Genomic DNA, 22030 nt, shown 5'->3' on the forward strand with positions numbered 1-22030 from the left:
TTGCCCCCTTTTTTTTTTCTGAGGTGGATTTATTATTTTAAACTTAATATAAATAGGAAGAAATCTGTAATGCCAAAGCTATAAATCTTTAGCTTTCATAAAAATTATGGAATCATTGAGCTATATGGCTGGAGGGGACTTCAAGTGTTCATCTAATCCTCTGCCCAAAGTAGGATTAAGTAACATCTACATCATTTCTGACAGAAATATCTCTAATGTGTTTTTGACAACCTCCAGAAATGCAGAGCACATATCCTATTGCTGTGCTTAACTGTATGCAGTTTGAGACAAGTTTTTCTTTCAGTCTAACTTGAAACCCCCTTGATGCAAAAATAAAAATTCCTTTTATTTTTGGTTCTACTCAGATAGCAAGAAAGATATTTCTTCTTTGTGTCTTCAGCAGCCTTTTGTATATTTGAAAATGTGTTATGTCCACCATCTGTCTTGTCTTCTGTAGACAAACCAGCTTGCTCAGTCTGTCCTTACTCTTCTAGACTTCAAAGAGTTTATCTAGCTGTCCAACGGGTTCTTTCTAGCTGACCCACCTTTAGCTAGGAACAGCACCTAAAACTGGATGTGGCACTTCAGATGGGACCTACTGATGCAAAGGAAAGGATTCACAGACCTATGTTTAAAAATGTGGTTAGAAGGTAAAAAATTTGCTTGGTACTGGTGAGGACCAAGAAGTCCAGCAGCACCTACAGATGGTTCCCATTTGAAACAAAATGTTTAGAACTGAAAAAGCTAGAAATTCTTTTAACTTCTCCAAACTGAAGGAGCTCTGCAGAGAGAGAACTGCTCAGCAGCAATGACTTCTTTGTTTTTAATTGCAGAATCCATAGCATCACTAATAAATCATGACAATCTGACAAATGACCAGTCTCAGCTGAGAGATCCTGCTCGAAATCACATTTGGTTAATTGTGTTGCACCTACCAAGGTTTCCCTTGGAGTGGTTGGTTCAGTGCTGTCTCCAGGGGAAGTATGCCACCTACTGAATCACCAGCTCTGCTTCCTGAAGCACCCTGGGGTTTCCTTGGAGGGCTCCCAAATGCATTTGGCCAAGACCAACCCTGTTTAGCTTATGAGAGCAGACCAGATCACAGCCTGAGGCTGTTATGGCTGCTAGCCATATTACTCATTGGGGATGTTTAGTCATGTATCTCTATGAAGGGAGACCATATTGCATTAAATGTCTCAAGTTAGTTCTGCATATATTGTTTGTAACTTGCTTTGTGACCCTTTCTGAATGGAAAGAACTGCATATGTATAAAATATTGAGACTTAATGGAGTGTATATAACACGTACGGACACTTTCAGGTAATTTTTATAATAACCTTTCATGTTATAGCTATGTGATTGAAAACGTAATAAAACAGAGTGGGAAGGCAGCCTCTTTTAAGGTCTGCTGTTTTAGTACTGAATTAGTCTGATTTCACTGTTGAAAGTCCAGCTTTGGTGCTTAAATATTGGTAAATCTTCACCAACATGGTTGTTTAATCATAGTGAGTACTAGGATCAACACTATCAACACAACGATCAACTATAACTGTTGTTAATTTAACAGCGTTAAATGGAATACAATTCCACTTGACTGCAGTAAGTCCTTATTGATATTTTATTATTAATAAATTTACAAATGGTAGATTGCTTTGCATAACACAGCTCATATTCTCACTCTAGGTGAAACACACCCCCTCCAGTGGGTAGCTTACAGCAGTATTGTGTAAGTCTCCTTATATCAGGAGACAAATTACTAAACCTGATCTTCTTTTTTTTTCTTTTGAAGGTATTAGTACATGCCTGGGATCTTTTTCTCTAGGAATGGTCTCTGATCCTGGCATTAATACCCCTTATGATTTCCCTTTCTCTGCTTCATTGTACCCTTTCTTTGAGTGTATACAGCAGGAATTGAAAATAAAAAAGCATTAAAGAACTGCTGGCACCTTGTGGTAAATGTTTGAAAAACATTTTTAGCAACAGTTTAGACTGTAAAACATAGGAATTCTGAATTTTCTCAGTCATTAAGACTATTCTGATGAAAAAAGGATCCTTATTCTTTCATTCTATGTATATCCCTGCTATGACTCTTCAGTCCATTTCCTACCTGCTGCCTACAGTTTTATCTGGCACATGCTAAAAACATGTTTTTTTAAAGCAGTTTGTAAAGGTATGGTGGGCCTGACTGTTTCCAAATGAGATAGTTTTGTTTGCAAGACTAATGAGTGAGAAGCAAGACTACTGAGCAAGAGCAGATTCATATGCAGGAAAGAAAGCTTAGCTCATTGGAAATATGTTTAGGCAGAGAAGGTAACTCAGATGGTCACATGTGCTGGTTATGCTGCTTGTTAGCTCCACATAGATAGATAGGCAATATGAAGGGCATGAGTTAGGTGGGATTTGAAAAAAGAAGAGCAGTAGTGTACTAGTTGGGAGGTTTTGCTCAGGAAAAAGAAGAATGAGACTTCAAGGGGCTAGTATTTTTATTGCAAGGGAAGAGATGGGGTGGAAGGGAGCAGAAGGACTAGGGAGGCCACAGATGTAGCCTGGAGTAGGCTGAGTAAGCGAGAACAGGAAGAATAAAATTGGTATCGTAGACTAGGAGAGCCAACAGATTAGATCTAATAGATGTGTGAAGAAGACAAAACAGAAAGCTCTTACGTGAAAACATTTCTTGTGAATGACCTGAGTTCCAGACAGTATATCAGCCTGTCTCTCATCTGTGCTTCTTTCTAAATTCACTAGCACTCTGCACTTTACAGACCTATTTCTTAGTCCCTATAAATTTCTTATGTAAGCCAGGTTAGCTGAAATGAAAAATAGAGTTGTTTTTCTTAGGTGCATGATTTAAAGCTTAGCAAGAACACTTGTGGAAAACATAATTGGCCTAAACAAAACAAAACAAAACTTTGAAGGGCTTCGCCAAATCAAATGTAATTTTTATCAATGCCCTCTAAATCATTTTTTTAGTGAACTGTTTTGATGGCAAAGTTCAGCTCTCAGTTCCCAGGGTTTCTGACTGTACAACTCTTTACACTTTTCACTGTCCTTATAAAAAACAGACAAAATGGTTTAAGGAAATATTTTTTTAAATATTCATTATCTGGCAAAGACCAGGCCTGCAGTATTTCAGCCTAAAAAGGGAAAGTTTTGGAAGGTTTTAAAAGTATCTAAAAAAGGGAGATAGAATGAAAATGAAGTTGCAATGTAAACATAAGTTTTAATGTCATTCATCCTGAAATACTCTTTTAAGTCAGCTTTATCTTTTTACAGTCACGTTTATTATATATGCATAATGCTTTCTATGCGATAATATCTGTTATCTAGGTGTGTGTTTGAGAGATATATTCCCCTACATATGCGTGTTATGAGCACAGCAGTGAGGCAGGTAAAGTCACACCAGTCACATCCTAGAATTAATTTTGGTTTTGCTTTGTGTTTACCTGCTTAACTCCATTTGACTAAACCCCTGAAGCTGCTTTTGGGCACCTGCAGCTTCCATTTCTTTTAACAGTACTTGCAAGTATTTAATACCTTTTTGTTTGAGCACTATGGAAGTGCTGACCAACTAAGGAATCAGATGCAACTGAATAGAGATTTCATTACTTGGCCTCTTGTTCCTCTAGAGGAACAAGAATTGTATGAGCCGTCCTGGGTAAGAGTTAGATGATGATTGTGATGGCTGCCCATTGTTGTGTCTCTTTAGGCTAGAGGCACAGAATAGCCAACATAGACAATCAAAGCAAAATTAAAATACAGCAAAGTGAACACATATTAACCGACCAATAAAAATAATAACATTCATGATAATCAAGCAACTGGACTGCAACTTGTGCTCTGAACCTTGCCAAATTTGGGGCTGCTGGCAGCCCACCAAGTATAGCACTTACAACAGACAAGGGCCCCTCATCTAAGAAAGCCTTTCTGCAGTCCTCAGAGAGCTTTGCCCTACGAACCGACAGCAAGAGCATCCCAGCTGGTCTGAACAGACAGTGTGGAAATACAGCATGAGATTGCTGTGAAGGGAGATTAAGCTAAACTTGTGTTTTGTGTGAATTGAGATTAAATGGACTCAGTTGTTATTTAGTAAAAACAGTTTCCTAGGAGTCATTTTTACTGTGTGGGTATGATGTAATCGGCTGGTTTAACATTTAGAGCTAGTAAAACATGTGCGTATAAATTTTTTTTTAAAAGGATGTGCCTAATCACTTTCATTTTGCACTCACTTAGCTCAATATTCATAGTTTGCGTTGGCTGAGGATTTACAAACAGGCTTAGGAGTGTAACAGTCTGAATTTCTGCATCTGATGGCCTGAAAGTTAGAGGGAGTGAAGAGTTTTGTCAGACTCCTAGATCTTTCCTCCCACACATGCTGGCCACCAGATAAATCATGTGTATGAATTTATAGTGAAGTTGGTGCTGAATGTTAAGCAACACCCAGAAGTGAAGTTCTTGAAATAATTTCCTGTGAAAGCAACAGTAGACAGATTTGTAATCACAGATCACGGCATTAATCAAGTAAACAAACCATCTATTTTTTGCTGTGGCATTCCTGAAATCCCTTTTAGGAACACCAAAAATTCTACTTTGGTGTTTTGCCTAACTGATACTGCCTAATAATGAGCATAACTGGAGCAGAATGGCACACAGTGACACAGGGGCTTCTCAGGTCTGTGGGGGCACAGACGCAAAATTTCTCTGTTAAAAGTTTAGAGAGTCAGCAGACATCTGAAATACTGCTTAGATATTTCAGTAGTATCAGTATTACTTATCGCCATTGTAGTTAAAACGTTTCTCCTTTTCAAAACTTTCAAACATTTGCTTATCCCACTCTGTCAGCCAAGAGAAATTTCAGGCAGGGCTGGGAGTGAATTAGTAAATAAGGGTAAACTTTGTCCTGCACTGTTATTCATGCTGACAAGTTCCCACTCAGTAAAAGCTGCTGACAGCTGCAGACTGCTCAACAACTACAGCTAATGTGGGGGAATCTGCTCTAGGAAATAAAGCAGGTAGGTTTCGTTCAGCATGCTTAAAAATGGGGGTTGCTGGAGGGGAAAGAACCGGGTGGTGTTGAAAAGGAAAGTCTCGGGTGGGAGGAGGCTACTTGTGGAGCTACACAATGTTCAGTACAGTTCTGATTTTGTTTAGCGTTTTCATTAATGACGGTAATGCAAGTATAATAAGTACTGCTGGTGACGCAGGGTTTGAAGACATTGGCAATTAAAAGAAGGACCTGGATATCATACAAAAAAAGAAAAGAAAAGGAAAAAACAACACAAAAAAAAAACCCTGGATGAGTTTTGAGTACTGAAGTAATGGCAATGGAATGAAATTCAATATTAAAAAATGCAAGGCTATGCCTGGGGGGACTAATAAAAATTTCTAGAAGAAGAAGCTGGGAGCTCATCATCTGGAAACAGCTATGTAGGAGGAGGGCTCAGGGACAGTGGTCAGTGGTCATGGAGTAGCAGCAACCTCCTGTGGTGGTGGTCTGCTCATTTCCTAGATACCAACACTCTTAAATAACGATGCATCAGGAAGATGGCTTTCCAGAGGCATTGGGAGGTGTTAGACTGGTGTGGTGGACTGATTTGGAGCTAACTTTTAATACCGATGAAAACATGCCGGGGAAGATGGGGGAGGTTGGATACTGAGGCGTCTTGAAAGAAAGTAACTTCAGGAGGAAAGACTTAACTGATTAAGGGGTACTCTGAGAGAATTAGCATGTTCAACACAAAGGGCTGGGAAAAAGGTCTTTGCAGCAGGAGTCTGGACAGATATGAAAGAGGTAAAATTGCATTGGTAAAAGCCAGAGAAAATGATGTTGCAACTACTGACGTGCAGGGTGGTGAGACATATATTCCAGTTATGAAGCAATTACAAGAATATATAAGCCCTGAAGTGGTTTCAAGCTCAATTCAGATCAGCATCTCCATGCAGAATAATTAACACACAAATGCTTGAACATAAGGGATGAAAACAGTAGAATATTTCTAAATCCTAAGAAATTAAATTCATGCTACCTGGAAGGAGGAAAAAAAAGTGAGAGACAAGAGAGAAACAGTAGAAGCTTAGGGTTTTGAAAGTTAAAAACTAAAGGGACATATCCCAGTTAAGTGGGAAAAGTGATCTGGGTTCTGCTTCTTTTATATCAAAACTATTCAGCTATATTCACAGAAGTGTCCACTTACGTTAGAGGCAATCTTGGGCTCTAAGTGGACTCTGCAGGTTCTCAGATAAGTTAATCATCAATGTTTTAATCTGTTTATCCTGTTTCTACTTTTTTTTCTTTTTCTTTTTCTTTTTTTTTTTTATTTTAACAGCTTAAAGATCTAGTTTGTTGGGATTTTTAAAATTGAGCTGATTCTAGTTCATTTTTCAACAGGGTGTGATTTTTCCAATACAGAATTTACAGAAGTGCCTCATTGACATGGGCTGCAGTTACTAAGGACAAGCACAACCATTTGGTTTTAGTACAGCGTCAGGAACAGGCTAGTGTTAGAGGGCATCCAAGCAGATGATTGCTCCATGTGTAAATCCAGGCAGAGTTTGTGTGGAATATGTACTTACCGACTGGGTATTGCAGTACACACTCATGTTTTGTAGCTAGAATTTTTTATTCTGGAGTTTGTTTTGGATTTTTATGCAAGAGTAGAAAAGCTGTATGTTTTGACTCATAGAAACTGGTGTTAAAAGTAAAATAGCATCCTGCACTGCAGAATGTGGAAGTGAAGTTAGCAATAATTTCTCTTTCATTTATGATTACAGTAAATCTAGTGGTGTAACTCTGACCTCAATATCAGTAAAATGCAGATGCTTTCCTTTCAGAGTCCTGAAATGATCTGTTTGAGTGTCTGTGAGAGATCTGTTTGTTTTTAATATGTTTAGAGATAACAGCGATACTTCTCCTGAAGAAAAGCATTGGGGGGCTAAACATAGTATGTAAATTCTAAAAACTTAAGTGGGTACAAATGGACCTCACTTGATTTCAGAAAGGATTTCTCAGATAATGAATCTGTGACTGGCAAGGTTATGAGGAAACTGAACTAGGATTTCCTGTTTAACTGCAATTACAAAAAAAAAAAAAAAAGGGAAAAAGACAATAGTTTTTCCCTTTTAAAATAAAATGTCTAATCATGCAATGGCTTTATGTTATCAAAAATAGAGTTTAATTTTTATGGCTGGTGTTACACTGGAAACTTTACATTGCATTTCAGTGGGAGTCACAAAAAGGGAATTGCAGGCTGGTCCTTAGTTGTGGCTGCATCTCAGTCTCTGTGCTGCAGACTTCTTTGGTGTTTAAGAAACACTGAAAAAGTCTACTCTGTACTAAAAGAAGCTGGAGTTTAGGTGTCAAGATGCTGGATGTAAATCAAATTCAGATCATCCCTGAGGGTGAGCCAGGACGAGCAGAATTACTTGGCTCCATAACTCATGGAACTGTAAAGCTTGAGTCAGTTTGTCCAGCAAGAGTCCAGCAAACATATCTTAGTGGTCAGTTCTACCTGTTTGTTTCCATGGAGGAAATATTGTACTGTCAGCTGGATTACTAGCAAAAAGAGGATCTTGAAAAGCAAGTTACCTTGTGTATGTTTTTATCAGCTAGCACTGTATATCCATGCTGCTGTAATGGGGGTTGTCTGAGCCCCAGCACTCTCCTTTTCCAGTTGGAGTTCCAAATCTTTGGTGGTTTTCTTTTTTTTTTTTCAGTTCCATTAGAATATTAATTATTGTTATCATGGTGAAAAATAAAGATGAGGGCTAACAAAAATGCATTAAGAAGACAGTTTAGGAGAAGACTAAAATTTGCTTTAGAGGTAATCTGTACTATCATTCAGTGTTTACCATACTATGCTTCACAGCACATATTTAATTACAGAATATGAGTTTGCTCTTTTAGTCAAGCTTTTGCAATTTCAGCTTACTTTTCTGTCTGTTGGAAGCAAAATGGGGAAAGAACATGAAAACTAGATCCTTTTTCCTGTTATAAAAGAGCTGAGCTGTGACTATATGTGATACCAGTTTTAAACTGGGTCCAAGATAAAGCCTGTGGAGTTTCACAATAAAGATACCTGAGATCTGGGGTCAAAATATTTAGGGTACACGGATGGCAAACCTTCTCAAAGCAACTTTAAAAATAGCGGTGGCTCCACTCTCAATGAGAACATTCTAATTATCCATTAGAAGAGTAATTAGAGTCACACTGGGGGAAAGGAACCTCCTGTTCATTATGCATGAACATATAAAGATTACACAGCATTTTTAATGTAATTTTTTACTTCTGTCCCTAGTAAGCATCTACCCTCTGCACTCCTGTGCTGTTTGCTGGCTGGCTCCCATCTCCCATATCAAGGGTGATTGCATTGCACGGCGTTTTATGGCTGGCCTGCAAGGTGCTTTAGGATCTTTCAGGGTGAAAGGTTCTACCAACATGTAAAGCATTATTTATGATTTTGCACAAATTGCAACATTATTTGTCTTAGGTATTTGTGGTTTGCAGCTGTAATAAAATATCTGGCTACTTGGACTGGATGACTCAGTGATACGTAATTGGATACAGAGCTCTTCACTTCCAGGTCATCCTCTCATCACCAGCCCACTGCTATTTGGTGAGTGTATATTAAGTTGGCAATTCCATTTCCTGGTAGTTGAGCATCCCCAGCACAAAAACCGTCAATCCCAGGAGGCATTAACATGCTTAGGACTGGCACCAGGGAAGGGTTTCTTATCTTGAGATTGTTCTTGAGGATTTGGGTTAAGATTCGTTGCCAAAATGTTGTGGGGAAGTCTGCTGGCCATCTTGCCCATTGCACATCTCTGTCTCCAGAGCTGTTGGACCCAAACTTTTTCTGGTTCTTCTTCCTTAAATATTTTCAGTAGGGCACTTCTAACTTAGTGGCATGTTTGTGCATATGTGTGTGAGGGGTTACATCCAGCTCATAGGATCCATTTAGCTGATAGGAAAACCAGCTCTGCCTCTGAAAGAACTCAATGCTGAGCACTTTGATCTGAATCTCTTTAAAGGAGAACTGCTTTTTTCGAAGCACCTACGTGACTTGGGAACGTGTCCGATTATCTTATGAACAACTTGAAATGTCCTCTCTTAACACTGCATTAGTTCTGCTGAAATTGGTGGACCTATACATTCTTGTTTCCTTGCTAGTGACAGCTAGCCCGCTCAGACCTCAGAGTCTCTCTGTGAAGGCACTTGTGCTGACAGTCCCTCTGTCCGTGGGACACCCAAGTTGAACTGAACACTGAATACCACCACATGGGTTTGCAGTGGTCTGTAACTGAAAAGGTTCACTGGAAGCAATTTGCAAAGAAATCCTTAGGAAACCACCTGGATGGTTATTTTAAATTAAAAAAGGAAGAGATGCCACTTTAAAAAAATAATTTTTAATACTAGGTTTAAGGTTCCATACATGTGATAGTCATTAAAGCTTATTTAACCCTGAAATTATCTGGCCTTTTTAATTCCACAGGGATTGTAAGGCTCTTGGGTTAGAAATGAAAAATAATGTCAGAATGAAAATGAGACTTTCCTGAGTGTAGGACCATTATTACAGAACATTTTCTTAATCAAGCCTCTTTAAGAGCCAAGTAAATGAGAAAAAAATAATCAGGCTATACTGCTTTCATCCACAGGGTCTTTGCTGATGCTTTGGGCCACTGATTGAAATAAGCACAGGTCAGTTCCAAAGGCTGGCTGTGACACACTCACCTAAAATGCACGTAGAACTGATGATTTGTCCATCCCCAACCTCAACTCTAGTACACCCAGTTCCTTGTTTTACAATATGCTTTTGAGATAAATCCCAGTGCGCTCTGACATTTGGGCTCTCGAAATTTAGAGCTTTCTGGTTGTTCAGACTGGAAACTTTCAGCAGGAGCAATGATTTTTGTCAAGTTTCTGTTACACCAAACATCTGTGGTGTGCCCCACCACCCTTTCCCCAAGGATGAAACATGCTGCAGGGAGGGTGTTGCAAGCATTCCTGAACTAGACAGCTAAGCTGGAGTCATAACTGTGCTGGCCAGGGCGCTAGTTTGAAGAAGGCTCCCATTAGAATTAAAACATCCCACAACTCACATCACAACAGCCCTATTCTTGAGCGTGGCTGAACATGGAAATTTAAGGATGGGGGTGGAGTGGGGGAGAAAGAAAAGATAGACAAGTAAACAGATAAAGAGGGAGTTCTTGCATGCAAGTGGAATTTCCTCTGAGCACAGGACATTCTTTATCATTAACTGGTCTGTCACAGGAAAGAAAATGGGAAAACAGTGTTTCCTGTTAGGGGGGAAGAAAAAATCAATAGGCCTTGGAAATACCTGCCTGGAAAGAACTTTTTGTATTCCTACCAGCAAGCGCAAATAAGTTTTTAACTCCTTTGGAGCATGAGTTCTGTTTTAAAGCAGTTTGCTTCTTGAAGTGGGACTTCAGTGTAAACACGTAATTTAGAAATGATCAGCCATTCAGGCTGCTTGGATCTTTCTTTTTCGTTTCAGAAAATGCTCTGACTCCTGGAATTATCTTCTGTAAAACAAAGGCTGTTTTCAAGGCAGTTAAATTCTTCTGAGTTTGTGTCTACGAAGCTAATAATAAAAAGGGCCATTTGTCATACAAACACAGTCACTCCTGTAATATTTTGATGAAGATGCTCACAGATGGACAAAGGGTCTGCTCTTGCGTCTGGTAAACCAAGGGGGTTTTTTGAAAGAAAGCAGTTACCAGGCAAGCGCTTGAAGCCTCAGGAGGATAATGAACTATCCTGCAGCTCCTGCATCATCTTTTTGGTTGCATTTTCCTCTGAGTACAGTAGGATGGTGTAAGTGTGGGTCTTTCAGAAGAGTGAGAAGAGTCTGGTTCACTGACAAAGGCTGCAGGAATGGATGTAAATGTATAAGCAGCCCCAGGGTAACCTGGGTTCCCCAGGGTAATACTTCTGGTCTTTGGTAGCAGCTTCTTTCCTTCCGAAGGTGGGCCTGGGGATTTAAGTTTTTGCTTTGGTTGCAGCCACATTCCCCATCAGTTTGAAGCTCTTCTAAGCCAGGGATCTGTCCTGGGCCCATGACAGAGTATATAGCAATGCCAGTGGCATAACTGGATGAGCAGATATGTAATCCAGCAGTGTAAATGAAAGAGAACAAAATAAAAGAAGGAGGGAGAGAAGATGACCTCTTAGACATGCACGGAAAAAGGGTTGGAAGTCACATTTTTTTAAATGGAGCGGGAGAAGTGGGCTGAGCTTAAAATGAAACCATCAGCAAGGCTGGAATTAAAAGAAAGCTTTAGGCATGATCTAACTTTTATTTTATTACATGACAGAAGACAAAAAATCAATAGCTGGTAATTCAGACATAAATGAGTTATACAGGCCATTGACACAATGGACCAAACTTTATAACAACCACATCTGATGCTGTCAAGCCACAGGCTTCAGTGGCGCCAGTAATAATTATGGCTGATCACCTCTAATTCAGAGCTGCCTTGCTTGATAAAGGTGTCACTCTGAGTGGCTGCAGCATCAATATCAATTGAGGATGTCATCCAGCAGGTCAGTCTGCTACGGAGAACTGTGTTGTTTAATTGAATAGGATAAACCTTTGGTTTTCCCCTACTCTCATTCTGTCTGTAAAAGTCATATATACCTTAAAAATAACTTGAATTCATGACTGAAACTACTTGAATTCAAGTGTAAACCATGACTCTGGTTTACTCTTACATTAGCATGACTGAAGCTAATGGTGTTGATCCATAGAAATATATTCCAAAGGTAATTTATAACCATAAGAATATCCTCAGGAGGAGAGTTTGGTACTTTGCAATAATCTCTGATGCATCGCTGGTTTGATCAATTAATGAATCCACACCAAAAACCCCTGTTTGTTAAAATGCTGCTAGGCAATAGAAATTGCTTTTTCATAAACTCACATCATTGTAAGGAGGCAAAGAAAAGAAAACACATTTGCTTTGATGTTTTCCTATTGTTCTCTGAATTTTTGGGAATAGGTGTGTCCATTGACTGTTGGGAAACTGAATTTCACTCTGAGCCACAGGGTGAAGAGACCTTGTGAAATAGTTCTTGATCTATAAAGAAAGGAGTCGCTTGTAAATCCCCCTCCAGAGTTTCAGGTGCCATCAATGCTTACATCTCTGCAGTTTGACATTGAAGCTGTAAGTCTTTGTATGTGTGCTTAAACATTTTCACGTATTATTATTGCTCAGGATTTGCATTCTTTTGTGGAGCAACTGTTTTGTACTCTATTGACTATAATTAATTGTGAGTGATGAACAGTGAAAAAACCCTCTGTGGGGAGGACACAGGAGGTATTTCAGCCACTGTCACTGTAGCATTTAACACCAGGAGGACTTAGAAACTGCAATATGATGCAGCAGAGCACTTTGCACCACAATAGCTTATGCTTGTGCACATGAAAAATTATTATAAGTTCCACTTAGAAACATTCTCTATCCTTAAAAAAATCGTGACTATCAGACTTGGGAGATAAACACCAGAAGGGCATTGTTTTAAACACAGGGTAGGCAATAGCAGCAGCACAGCGAGTTACTTTGTAAACTTGTAGTGCTGTATGGCTTGGGACTTTTCTAGTACTTTTTAAGTAGCAGAGAAAGAAAGTGCCTTGCACCTGTAAATTTGCAGGCACTCTAAGAAACAGCCCCGTAGTTATCTTTCAAAAATGCAGGGCTCGATTTCAGCCCTGCATGGCTAAGGCAGAAAAATCCCAGTCTAACACATAACCTGCAAAAGCAGCGCTATTCATTCTGCCCAGACCCACGCAAACAGAGTGCATCCGCTTCACAGCTTCTCTGCTGCCTTCCTCGTCTCCGGCTCGATGCCCTCATTTTCCAATTGCCGGATCTTCCTGAAGCTGGGACCATGCAGGCATTCGGGAGCGAGCGCGTTTGTGTGCAGTATCTTCTGATCAGCCCCAGTCAATCATGTCAGCCGGGTCCCTGTATTTTCCTGTGATCCGCAGGCAGCTGCGCAGGCCCTTCAGAGGCGGCACTGTTTCTTTCTCTGTTTACTCGTTTCCAATGGCAATTGCACCACCAAGTCTCAGTACGTCTGGAACTTGGCCTGGGGCTGTTTTGGTTACATTGAAGTTTTTGCTTCAGCTCTGCCAGATTTAAATGGTGACTTCACCAGCACTGAGCTAAAAAGGAGAAAAGGGGAGGAGGGAGGTAGTGTAGCGAGCGGGAGCGAGCGAGGGAGAGGGCCAGAGCATTACATCATCATTTGGACGGGAATCAAATGGGAAGGATATGACTCACTCGGGCTAGTTAAGCTTTGGCTCAAGTTCTACATACACTCATTCCAGGGCTCTCATGTTCTGCACCTCAGCAGGGAATTCAGGCTCAGTGATGTCCATGAGGTTTGTTTTTAATTTTCTTTTCCTTTTCTGATTTCTATATACTTTTCTCTGCCCCTTGCCTTCCTCCTCCTTCTCCCCTCCCTAGTCTCCCTTTCCCACTCTCTTTTCCACTTCGACAGAGTTTGGTTTCTGGTGCGTGTAACCTCGAGTCTTAGCAGCAGAAGCTGTTTTTTCAACCAAACCAAACCCAAACAAGGAGCACAGCAAACTTGAGAGAAGTTTGGTGGTTTGTTGTGTTTTGGTTTTTTACCACCTTCTCTCCCCCCCCCCCCCCCATCATTATGGTGCTCCTAATCGGAGGAGACAGGGAGAGAGTTAAAATGCAGGAACCAATCGCTTGGACGGTGATGTAATGCTGGAACTGCAGGGTTGTTAAGAAATGTGAGAGGAAGGGGGTCAGGGTTGCAAAGCATTTACCTGCTGTCAAGGGGCTTTAAGTTTATTATCAATTGCAGTGACTGTAACTGGCTTCAGACTGCACTCTCTAATTATTCGCAGACTCCCCTTTTTTATCTTTTATTATTAAAAGTAAAACTATATTATGGTATTTTAAAAAATGTGATATTATCACAGCTGCAAATTATTTTCCACCAGGGTTTTTTGATATTTTTTAAATGGTTTGAAACTGGGTGTCTCTTTCACAAAAAGCCCGGCAAGAGCAAAAAGAAAAGAGAAAGGCATAAAAGGGTGGTTCTTCAAGTGTAGCTGGCGAAGTTGAAACTGTACGAAGAGAGTATTTCAGCCTCTGCCTAGCAGAGTGAGTTAAAGCTCCTACTGTTGGAAATCCACTGTAGAAAATAAAGCATTTAAGGGAGGCAGTTTGCAGCGCTCATCCCGAGGATCCTCAGCATTTCATGCCTAACACTTGTCAGCAGCGTTCTGATACTTAGCTTGCCCCGGGCTCATTGCTTGTTCAATGGGCTGCTCTCTTGCTGTTGCTGGGACCGCTGAGGTCCCGACCCTGCATGGCAGATCTCCTCCTGTCATGGTTCTGCTTTCGAGAACTACCTGGGAGTAGTCACATAGTAGGAAAGTAGTTTCCTTTGTGGGACACAGCACTGTGATTTTCTTATGTCTGTCTGTCACCTTACAGACCTTTTAGTCTTTTTTCCACGTAGCTAACAGCCTCTAGGTCTGGGAGGGAGGGAGAAAAGATACCTCTTCCCCAAGTTCACCATGAGTACATTACCCTTAGGGTGGGCCACACAGAGTTTAACACTGCCTAAGCCCCTGCTTGGGCATTTCTTGTGTTTAGATGTGGGATGAATGCGAGATACCAGGTGTGTGTTGGTGTCCTCAGGATACCCGCTCTCTTGGAGGAGCTTTGCATCAGGTTCCTCTGTCAAGAGCTGTCTGCTCTTAAGATACTGCTCTCAGAAGTGTCCCCATTGGGGAATTTCTGTCTCAGAGGGAAGCACTGTATTGATGTCCACTGGATCAGCAGTGGATCACAGCTTTGCTTGGCTAAGTAAATATAGCCTTAAACACACTCTTAAGGGTTTGGTGATTTTCTTTTTTTTTTTTTTTTTTGGCAGCCTGTATTGGGGCCTGACTGAGCAAAATACCAAATAGTGTTATTCTGTGGTGATGGCAAAACCTCCCCATCTCCGTCTGAACAAGACGAGAGCCCCTGACTAACTCTTGCTTCCTTTACCTCCAGTAGCCTTCAGCCAAACCATCTTGTGTCTAGCTGCTATGTCCCCACACTTTACTCACAGGTTTTTCCTAAATGCCCTGATTTCTAAGCTCCTCAGTCAACTGCTCAAGCACAAACAATTGCTCATGTGCCAAACTTTTATCATTTGAGAGCCTAACATAAGGCCGCACCCGGCTCTGGTCCACGTTGCAGTGCAGATATACCATATGGATTAGATTGCGCAGTGCTCTGTTGAGGATGTGTGGGTTGTGGAGGGAGCTGTGCTGCTGCAGGAGTTCCCGTAGGATTTCTGACTCATGTTTTCTTCTAGAAATGTTGGGAAGTGCAGTTCCACGGACCATCAGAGACGGAGTAGATTCTTCCCTTTGCCTGCCCACTTCGGATGCTAGAGTTTAAACTCTTTCCTTCACTCTTTCCCTTCCTGCCTTTTCTCCTGGAGACTTTCTGTGGGAAAAGTCCGTCAGTGTTGTCCTAGGATAGTGTCTAGCCTTGTTGGCAAGATACTGGGCAGAGGGTGACAGACTGTCACACTCCATCTTTGCCTACGCAGAAATGCATCTTTGCTGTTTCTCTTATAAAAACACATAAAGTACTCTGTGCAGCATGGTCTGGAAGTCTTTGGGCATTGTGTTGCATTCCATGGGGGATCGGAGTCTTACTTGTGTGGTACTAGCTATTAACATTTCACCTGGCTGGGAGGGCAGCAAAGAAGAACATCTTGGTACTTTAGTCAGTGTGAACGGACTGATGACACTGCAGTCTGCTCAAACTTCCACAGAGCAACTTCATCTTTCCACTCTGCTGGTTCATGCCTGTTAAAATTAGGTAGAGGGTATAAAAATGTAAATCCTTCTTCCCTTCCAGAAGTCCATTGCAACTCTAAGTTACAACTTACTTCTGCTTCTTAAGTGATTTTGACACAGCATCACAGAAAAAAACAGTTTTAAAGGCCGCTTTGAAAAAGTTGCACTTGTAAGTTCTGTATGCATACACGCGTTTGTTTGTGTGTATATTTTGCCTATAGAAGCAACAAAGCATATAATTAATGAGTATAACTATCCTGAGGAGAGACAGGCAGCTTTGGTTGTGCTTGATAGGTGCTTTTTAAATGTGCATTCATCTTGGACAACACAAAAATAGTAGCTGCGTGTTTTGGATTGCTCCAGTGCTAGCTGCCCATCTTGCGCTACCTTGGAGCCAGTGTGCAGGTATGCCTGTGGCCTTGCAGCTCCATGGTCTGTGGCCAGCAACTCTGACAGCCAGCCCCAATGCATTTGAAAGTGGGCCTTCTGGCAGGAGGATTTTCTTATTGAAGGATGATATCTTTAGAGACCTGATTTTTAAACAGCAGCCAAAAGAAATGTTAACAGCACTCTGAAAATGAGCTTCAGAAGATATATTCAGAAGCACATGTAACCTGTCAAACAAACCAGAGGCCAAACACACCCGAGCTGGGAAGTGATGTTTGCACTGGAGAGCCGACTGCACACAGTCTACTTGTGAAGAAAGGCAATCTGCTCGCAAAGCCTGGCTGGAAGAGTACCGGTAAATTTTCCCCATCAAGATCCCAAGTAACATTTCCGCCTGCATTGTTGAATGTGTGCATTGGCAGGATATCTGCTCTATAAGCTGTGTGATTTTAAGCCATAATTTGGTGCTCCTTAGCTGGTCTCTGCATGCACAAAAGAATTGGTTCTGCGGTTGCAAAGCAAGAGGTAAAAATCAGGCAGTTTAGTTTTATTTCAGTGAATGTGATCCCCTGCCCCTAGCTCTACGGTGAGATTATTTCCCTTAAACATTCATTTTGGAAGACTCGTCTGATGTTTGTAAAGCCAAATTAAGTTTTCGGAGTCGGTGTGGTGAGTGCTGGGGTCAGAGTAGGCCATGTGTTGGGCAGAGGTGGTGGCAGGGCAGGCTTCACATCACATTTTGGACATGAGGGGGGCACAAAGACCAGGTTGTGTCCTGCGCTTGGGTGAGGGTGCTGGGGCAGGAGCGGGCCTCCTCTGCCCTTCCCTGTCTCTCTCTGCTCGCCTTCCCACCCTTCTTTTGTTCGTCCTGCACATGCCTGGGCCGTGTTCAGCCCGAACTGTTGAGATCAGCTTTGCTGAAAATTAACTTCAGATCAAAATGTGCGTTAGGTTCCTCCAGTGTGAAGTGACTGCTGGGTCTTTCTCTGCAGCTATAGATAAACCAGATATGAAGGTAATTACATCTCATTCCTATCTGACTCTCTTATTTGCCATAATCTCTTTTAATCCCTTTGATACTCATCATAATAATGTTAATCTTAATGAACTCATTTGGTATTAATGCGGATGTGATTTGTAAGTTCAGAGCAGGCTTGCCATCCTTGTTTAGCATTCATTAATATCCACTTAACTGTGTTTATGCTCTCTTTCTCCTGCAAATGGACTTGCATATCTCTATCTCTCACCTAGCTGATGTGGCAATTCCCATGGTGGAACTCTCTTTCCACATTCAGGTCTGTATTTTCTTTCTATTCCTCTTTCTACTTATATGATCCCAGAGAAAAGAGCTGATTGGAAACACTGCATCCATCTGCTAGTGGCATTCTGTACCCCATCGCTTACTTATTTCTTCCACTTTGAACATCAAAATTGAAGGAACCCTTATCCTCTTGCTTCTCATTCATGTGGCATTCCTTTTTAGATTGCTTCAGAGATACTACCTTACTATAGCCCTTGTTTTATTGTCTCAGAGGGTGAACGACTAGGAGACGCAACCCCTAATCTTGGCAAAGAGACAAATTATTTGTTGCTCACTACCGTACCCTGCCCGAGCGCTCTGTTTATGGGTGGGGTATCTTGCCAAACAGTTTCCGACATGAGCAGCCAGTTCTAGTGAGGGAGGACTACGTTTGGATGTTGAACCTGATCCAAACCTTATTGCAGTGAATGAGAGTGCTGCCTTGATGGACTCTGGATAAAATCCATAAAGCTTTTCATTCCTATGAGGACCCACGTATTTTTCAACATCTCTAGCTTTGGGATGTGCCCTCCTGAAAAACTACTTGTTCAGCCACAGTGATCCCAGAGACTCATGAAGCTTGGATCCCTATTAACAGGTGATTTCCTCTCTACGTGGGTGCTTGTGTTTGTTTTTAAATGTGGCATGGATTTTCTGTGTTGTGGTGCTTGCCGTCTTCCCTCTCCACTTCCTCCAAACACATTTTTAAGGCCTTGATTGTCAAATAGCATGAAATGTTTTTCAGCCCCAGTGACACACATTTTGCTTTTTAGGGCTTTTGGATCCTGACAGAGCCAGGAAAGTGTCATTTACTTAACAGAACACTATTTATTCCATCCCCACTTCCATTCTTGATTTTATGTCCTGATGTTTCCTTGTAGCATCAGCATCATATGTTAAAATGAATAACTGTACTGAAAACATCTAACTTTTAATTTACTGAAAGATTTCTACAGAATATAATAGAACTAGCCATTGTTTGGTAAAAACTTCTAGTCAAGAGTGAGAATTGTAGTCTCTTAGATCAGTGCAGACTGTATGCATGTTGTGGTCTTTATTTTAACATATCTTTCATTCAGGAACATCACAGGATGTTTTCCAACTTGCAGCCATTAGTCAAACATATTAAAGCTCTTTATTAGTATGAATACAAGAGGTATTCATACAAATAACAAGATGGAGGGTTTTACTGCAGGTATCTACAGCTCTTGTGCTGCTCCATGACCTTAAAGAATATGGGCAATGTGGTTCAGATGGGTGCTGTTTTCTGGAGATCAATAAATCTGTGCCCATTAGCAGCAGCAAAATAATAGTAATAAAAGTTCATTACATTTTCTTTAAATGTCAACTAATTATCATAAGCCCTGTCAAAAATAATACCAGTAGAACGTTTTGCTGCACTGGAAAAGTCCATCATCACCAGTAATTTTATATGGCAGTTTTAACATTAGCTATTTTTTTCCGAACTGAGTCTTAAAAACCAGAACAGAAAAATCTTATGAGACCAAATCCTCCCTTGACCTCAGTTTAAGGGCACTCAGTATCACGTAAAAAAAAAGTTCCAGTTCTGTGTTCTTTGTTGTCATTTGGTTTCCAGATCAAAGTAAACTTTTCTTTCACTGAAGTGAAAGACGTGAGCCGTATTTCTCTTGTGCTGTCACAGTATTGCAGGAATTCTTATTGCTATGAATACTTTTTAGTTTCTGACATTCTTTGAATAAGTGAGTTTCTTTCATAAATTCATGTAGAAATAGGATTGCCTGAAAAATTAAAATAAGGTCTAAATTAAAGTTCAGTTTATAGGTTGTCTGAATGCACAGATTCCTTGCCATTGGAATCCAGTGTTGACAAGTATCTCCTGTGGCCATTCAAATGAAATAGAGATGTATTGCAGCAAGTGCAGATCAGTACAGAAATCTCTGTATGCACGGATTTGTATGTGTATATAGTGTGTCCTGTGCACCAATATATTTGAGGCACAGTTGTTCCTAAGCAGTCCTATCAGAAAGAATTTATCACATGAATAACATTCCAAGTTGCATGACTTAAGGCAGTGATGTAGGTATATACATTTGAATGACAGTTTCTTTCTTTTGAAACTGAAACTGTATTAGCACCCCTCAGCTCTACTTTGCATTTCAAGTTTTTTCAGGAGGAGAAATAAAATCTAGGGCAAAAATTTACACAACAGTTAAAGGGTAACATTGCTCTGTATCGGTGTTTGGCTTTTTACCTGCTGCTCTTGTGCTGTACAGAACTTTTTCCATTCAGAGCAAAACCTGATGCAGCTACTGCAATTCAGTAGATACTGTAATATATTGAGTGAACAAACAATATATAGCAAATTCCCTTTTAGTAATGAATTTAGCCTTTTTGGTTTTTTAGTTTAGTTTGAACTATTTTGACAGACTTTGTAGTGCCCTATGAAAGAGCTGTAACATATACAAAACCTTACCAGCAACATTTATAAAAATATAATGGGAAAATAAGTGAATATTACAGAGAAAAAAAAGTATATAGTTGGAAAAAGCATGGATTTATAAAGATCTATTTAGAAAACTGAAATGTGGCTGATTGAAGTTTCCAGTAAGGTTCAATAACTGTTAAAATCTGAGCTTTTGACAAATAACAATGGTTTCAAGGGAAATTGGGAGTTTTTTCAAGAGAAAATACTTTCCCTTCCAAATTGCTAGCTGGTTTTGCTGAGAAATATTTTTTGTTTGTTTGTTTGTTATTTAAAAAGAATAATAGTTTCTCACTTGCTGTAAACTAAAAGGTCATTAAGCTTTGTCTACTTTATTTTCTGTTTTATGGCTAGTGTCTCTTCTAAATAAATGGTTCTGTTACTTCCAATTTCTTTCTGTGGGAAAATGCCCAGAAAGTGTGAAGAGTAGCAAATGATAAACCGGGCAATAATACTCTGGCAATCGCACGTATTACTCTTCAGAGTTTTAAACTTAGGTCTCACCTGGTGCCGGGGACAAGTTCTTGGCTGATAGCACAGCCAGCAGAAACTTTATCTAATATCTCCTCCTTTTTTTCCTTAAAAGATAGTTCTTTTTCTTGGGGAGACTTGTTTTAAAGAGGCAATGCTCCGATAGGAGGACTTCTTGGAGTGTAGATCGAATTGAGCTGGATGTGGGAAAGGTATGACTCTGCTATTTCCCCATGTAGCATTGAGCACAGGAGTGCTGGATTCCAGCGGTACATCTTCATTGGCATGTGTCTCTTGCAAACAGTGATTATCAAATAGGACAAACATTAGATATAATAACGAACTGATTGACTCAGGGTCAGATATTCGGGTTCGCCCAAACAATCCCCAGAGGATTTAGAAAGATCTTCTCTATTGTGGGGAGAATAAAAAAATCTCTGCACCCGTGGTCAGTTTAGGGTGAAACCTGTTTGGACTGCAGAATAACTCCAAGCAAGTGGGCACCCCAAAACTGCACGTGTTCCTGGGTGAGCCTGCAAAGACTTATGGCACTATAACAGAGGGAGGTGGGTGAGTTGCACAGAGGACACATGACATTACAGACATCTTCCCTAGGTGGAAGGTGGGTGAGTTGCACAGAGGACACATGACATTACAGGCATCTTCCCTAGGTTGAAGGGAGAGGGTATCAAGACAAGCAGAGAGCAGGTGAACTCTTTATTTAGCCTGAGAAAAGACAGCCTACAGGGCATCTAATTGTAACCTTAAGGTACTTAAAGGGTAGTTAGAGAGGAGACAGAGTTTGCCCTGCTTTGCAGCCTGAAGACAAAAGACAGTAACACAAGTTTCGGTGAAAGAAATTCCTGTGGGACCTAAAGAAAGAAAGGCTTCTGCAGGAGGAGGGTGGTAAGACATAGCAACAGGCTGCAGAGGTGGTTGCTGGAGACTTTCACACTTTGTCTAGAAAAGGCCCTCACCAGCCTGTTATAATACTGCATTTAGCCCTGCTTGGAGCAGCAGGTTGGAGAAGGTGACCTTCAGAGAGGTGCCTCCTGACTGAAACTGTTCTCTGGTTCTGCGCTGGGCAATGATGGCAGCACTGGCTATCTGTACAGGGCAGGAAGCAGGCAGAATTTTGATGAGGAAAAAAGCAATGAGAAAAGCAAATGGCAAGATAAGAATATAATGCCATCTAAAGCATATCCTATGCCAGCCTGTGCCAACCTTGTTTTGAGAAGAATGTATGCACATCGTGTAAGAGGTGTAACTGTGGACAACTCTGAATTGCTGCTACTAGGGAGAAAGTGAATTACACTTTAAGGTGCTTCATTTCCCTGCTTTCCCACTGCTCTGAAAGTGATGGTCACTTAAGTTTTAGGAGATGCCATAAAAATGCAAAGATAAAACAGGAATCCTGACAACCAGCCATTTTTGGCTGAAAGGTGAGCCAAAATGAAGCCAAATATCTTTTCAGTTTACAAACAGCTGAATGGAGTCTTGTTTCCTGCTCAACTAAGCATCTGTATTTTCTGCTTATAGTCAAAAATTACA

The 22030-nt window shown here is 40.7% G+C and overlaps 1 protein-coding gene across 2 annotated transcripts in view; it reads left to right on the top strand.

Annotated features, from left to right (window-relative positions):
- Positions 1-22030, top strand: part of CREB5 (cAMP responsive element binding protein 5) — a 214908-nt gene that overhangs the window by 100645 nt on the left and 92233 nt on the right. The window contains exon 1 of one of the 2 annotated variants that reach the window (XM_030505076.1): positions 13307-13397. The exons of the other annotated variant lie outside the window; for it this stretch is intronic. Within the exon in view, the coding sequence (XP_030360936.1) occupies positions 13351-13397 (47 nt within the window). The 5' untranslated portion in view covers positions 13307-13350. Of the gene's footprint in view, positions 1-13306; positions 13398-22030 lie in introns of those variants that run through there. 2 annotated transcript variants of the gene reach the window in all.

This window comes from Strigops habroptila, chromosome 1 (genome assembly GCF_004027225.2).
Source record: "Strigops habroptila isolate Jane chromosome 1, bStrHab1.2.pri, whole genome shotgun sequence".
Taxonomy (NCBI): Eukaryota; Metazoa; Chordata; class Aves; order Psittaciformes; family Psittacidae; genus Strigops; species Strigops habroptila.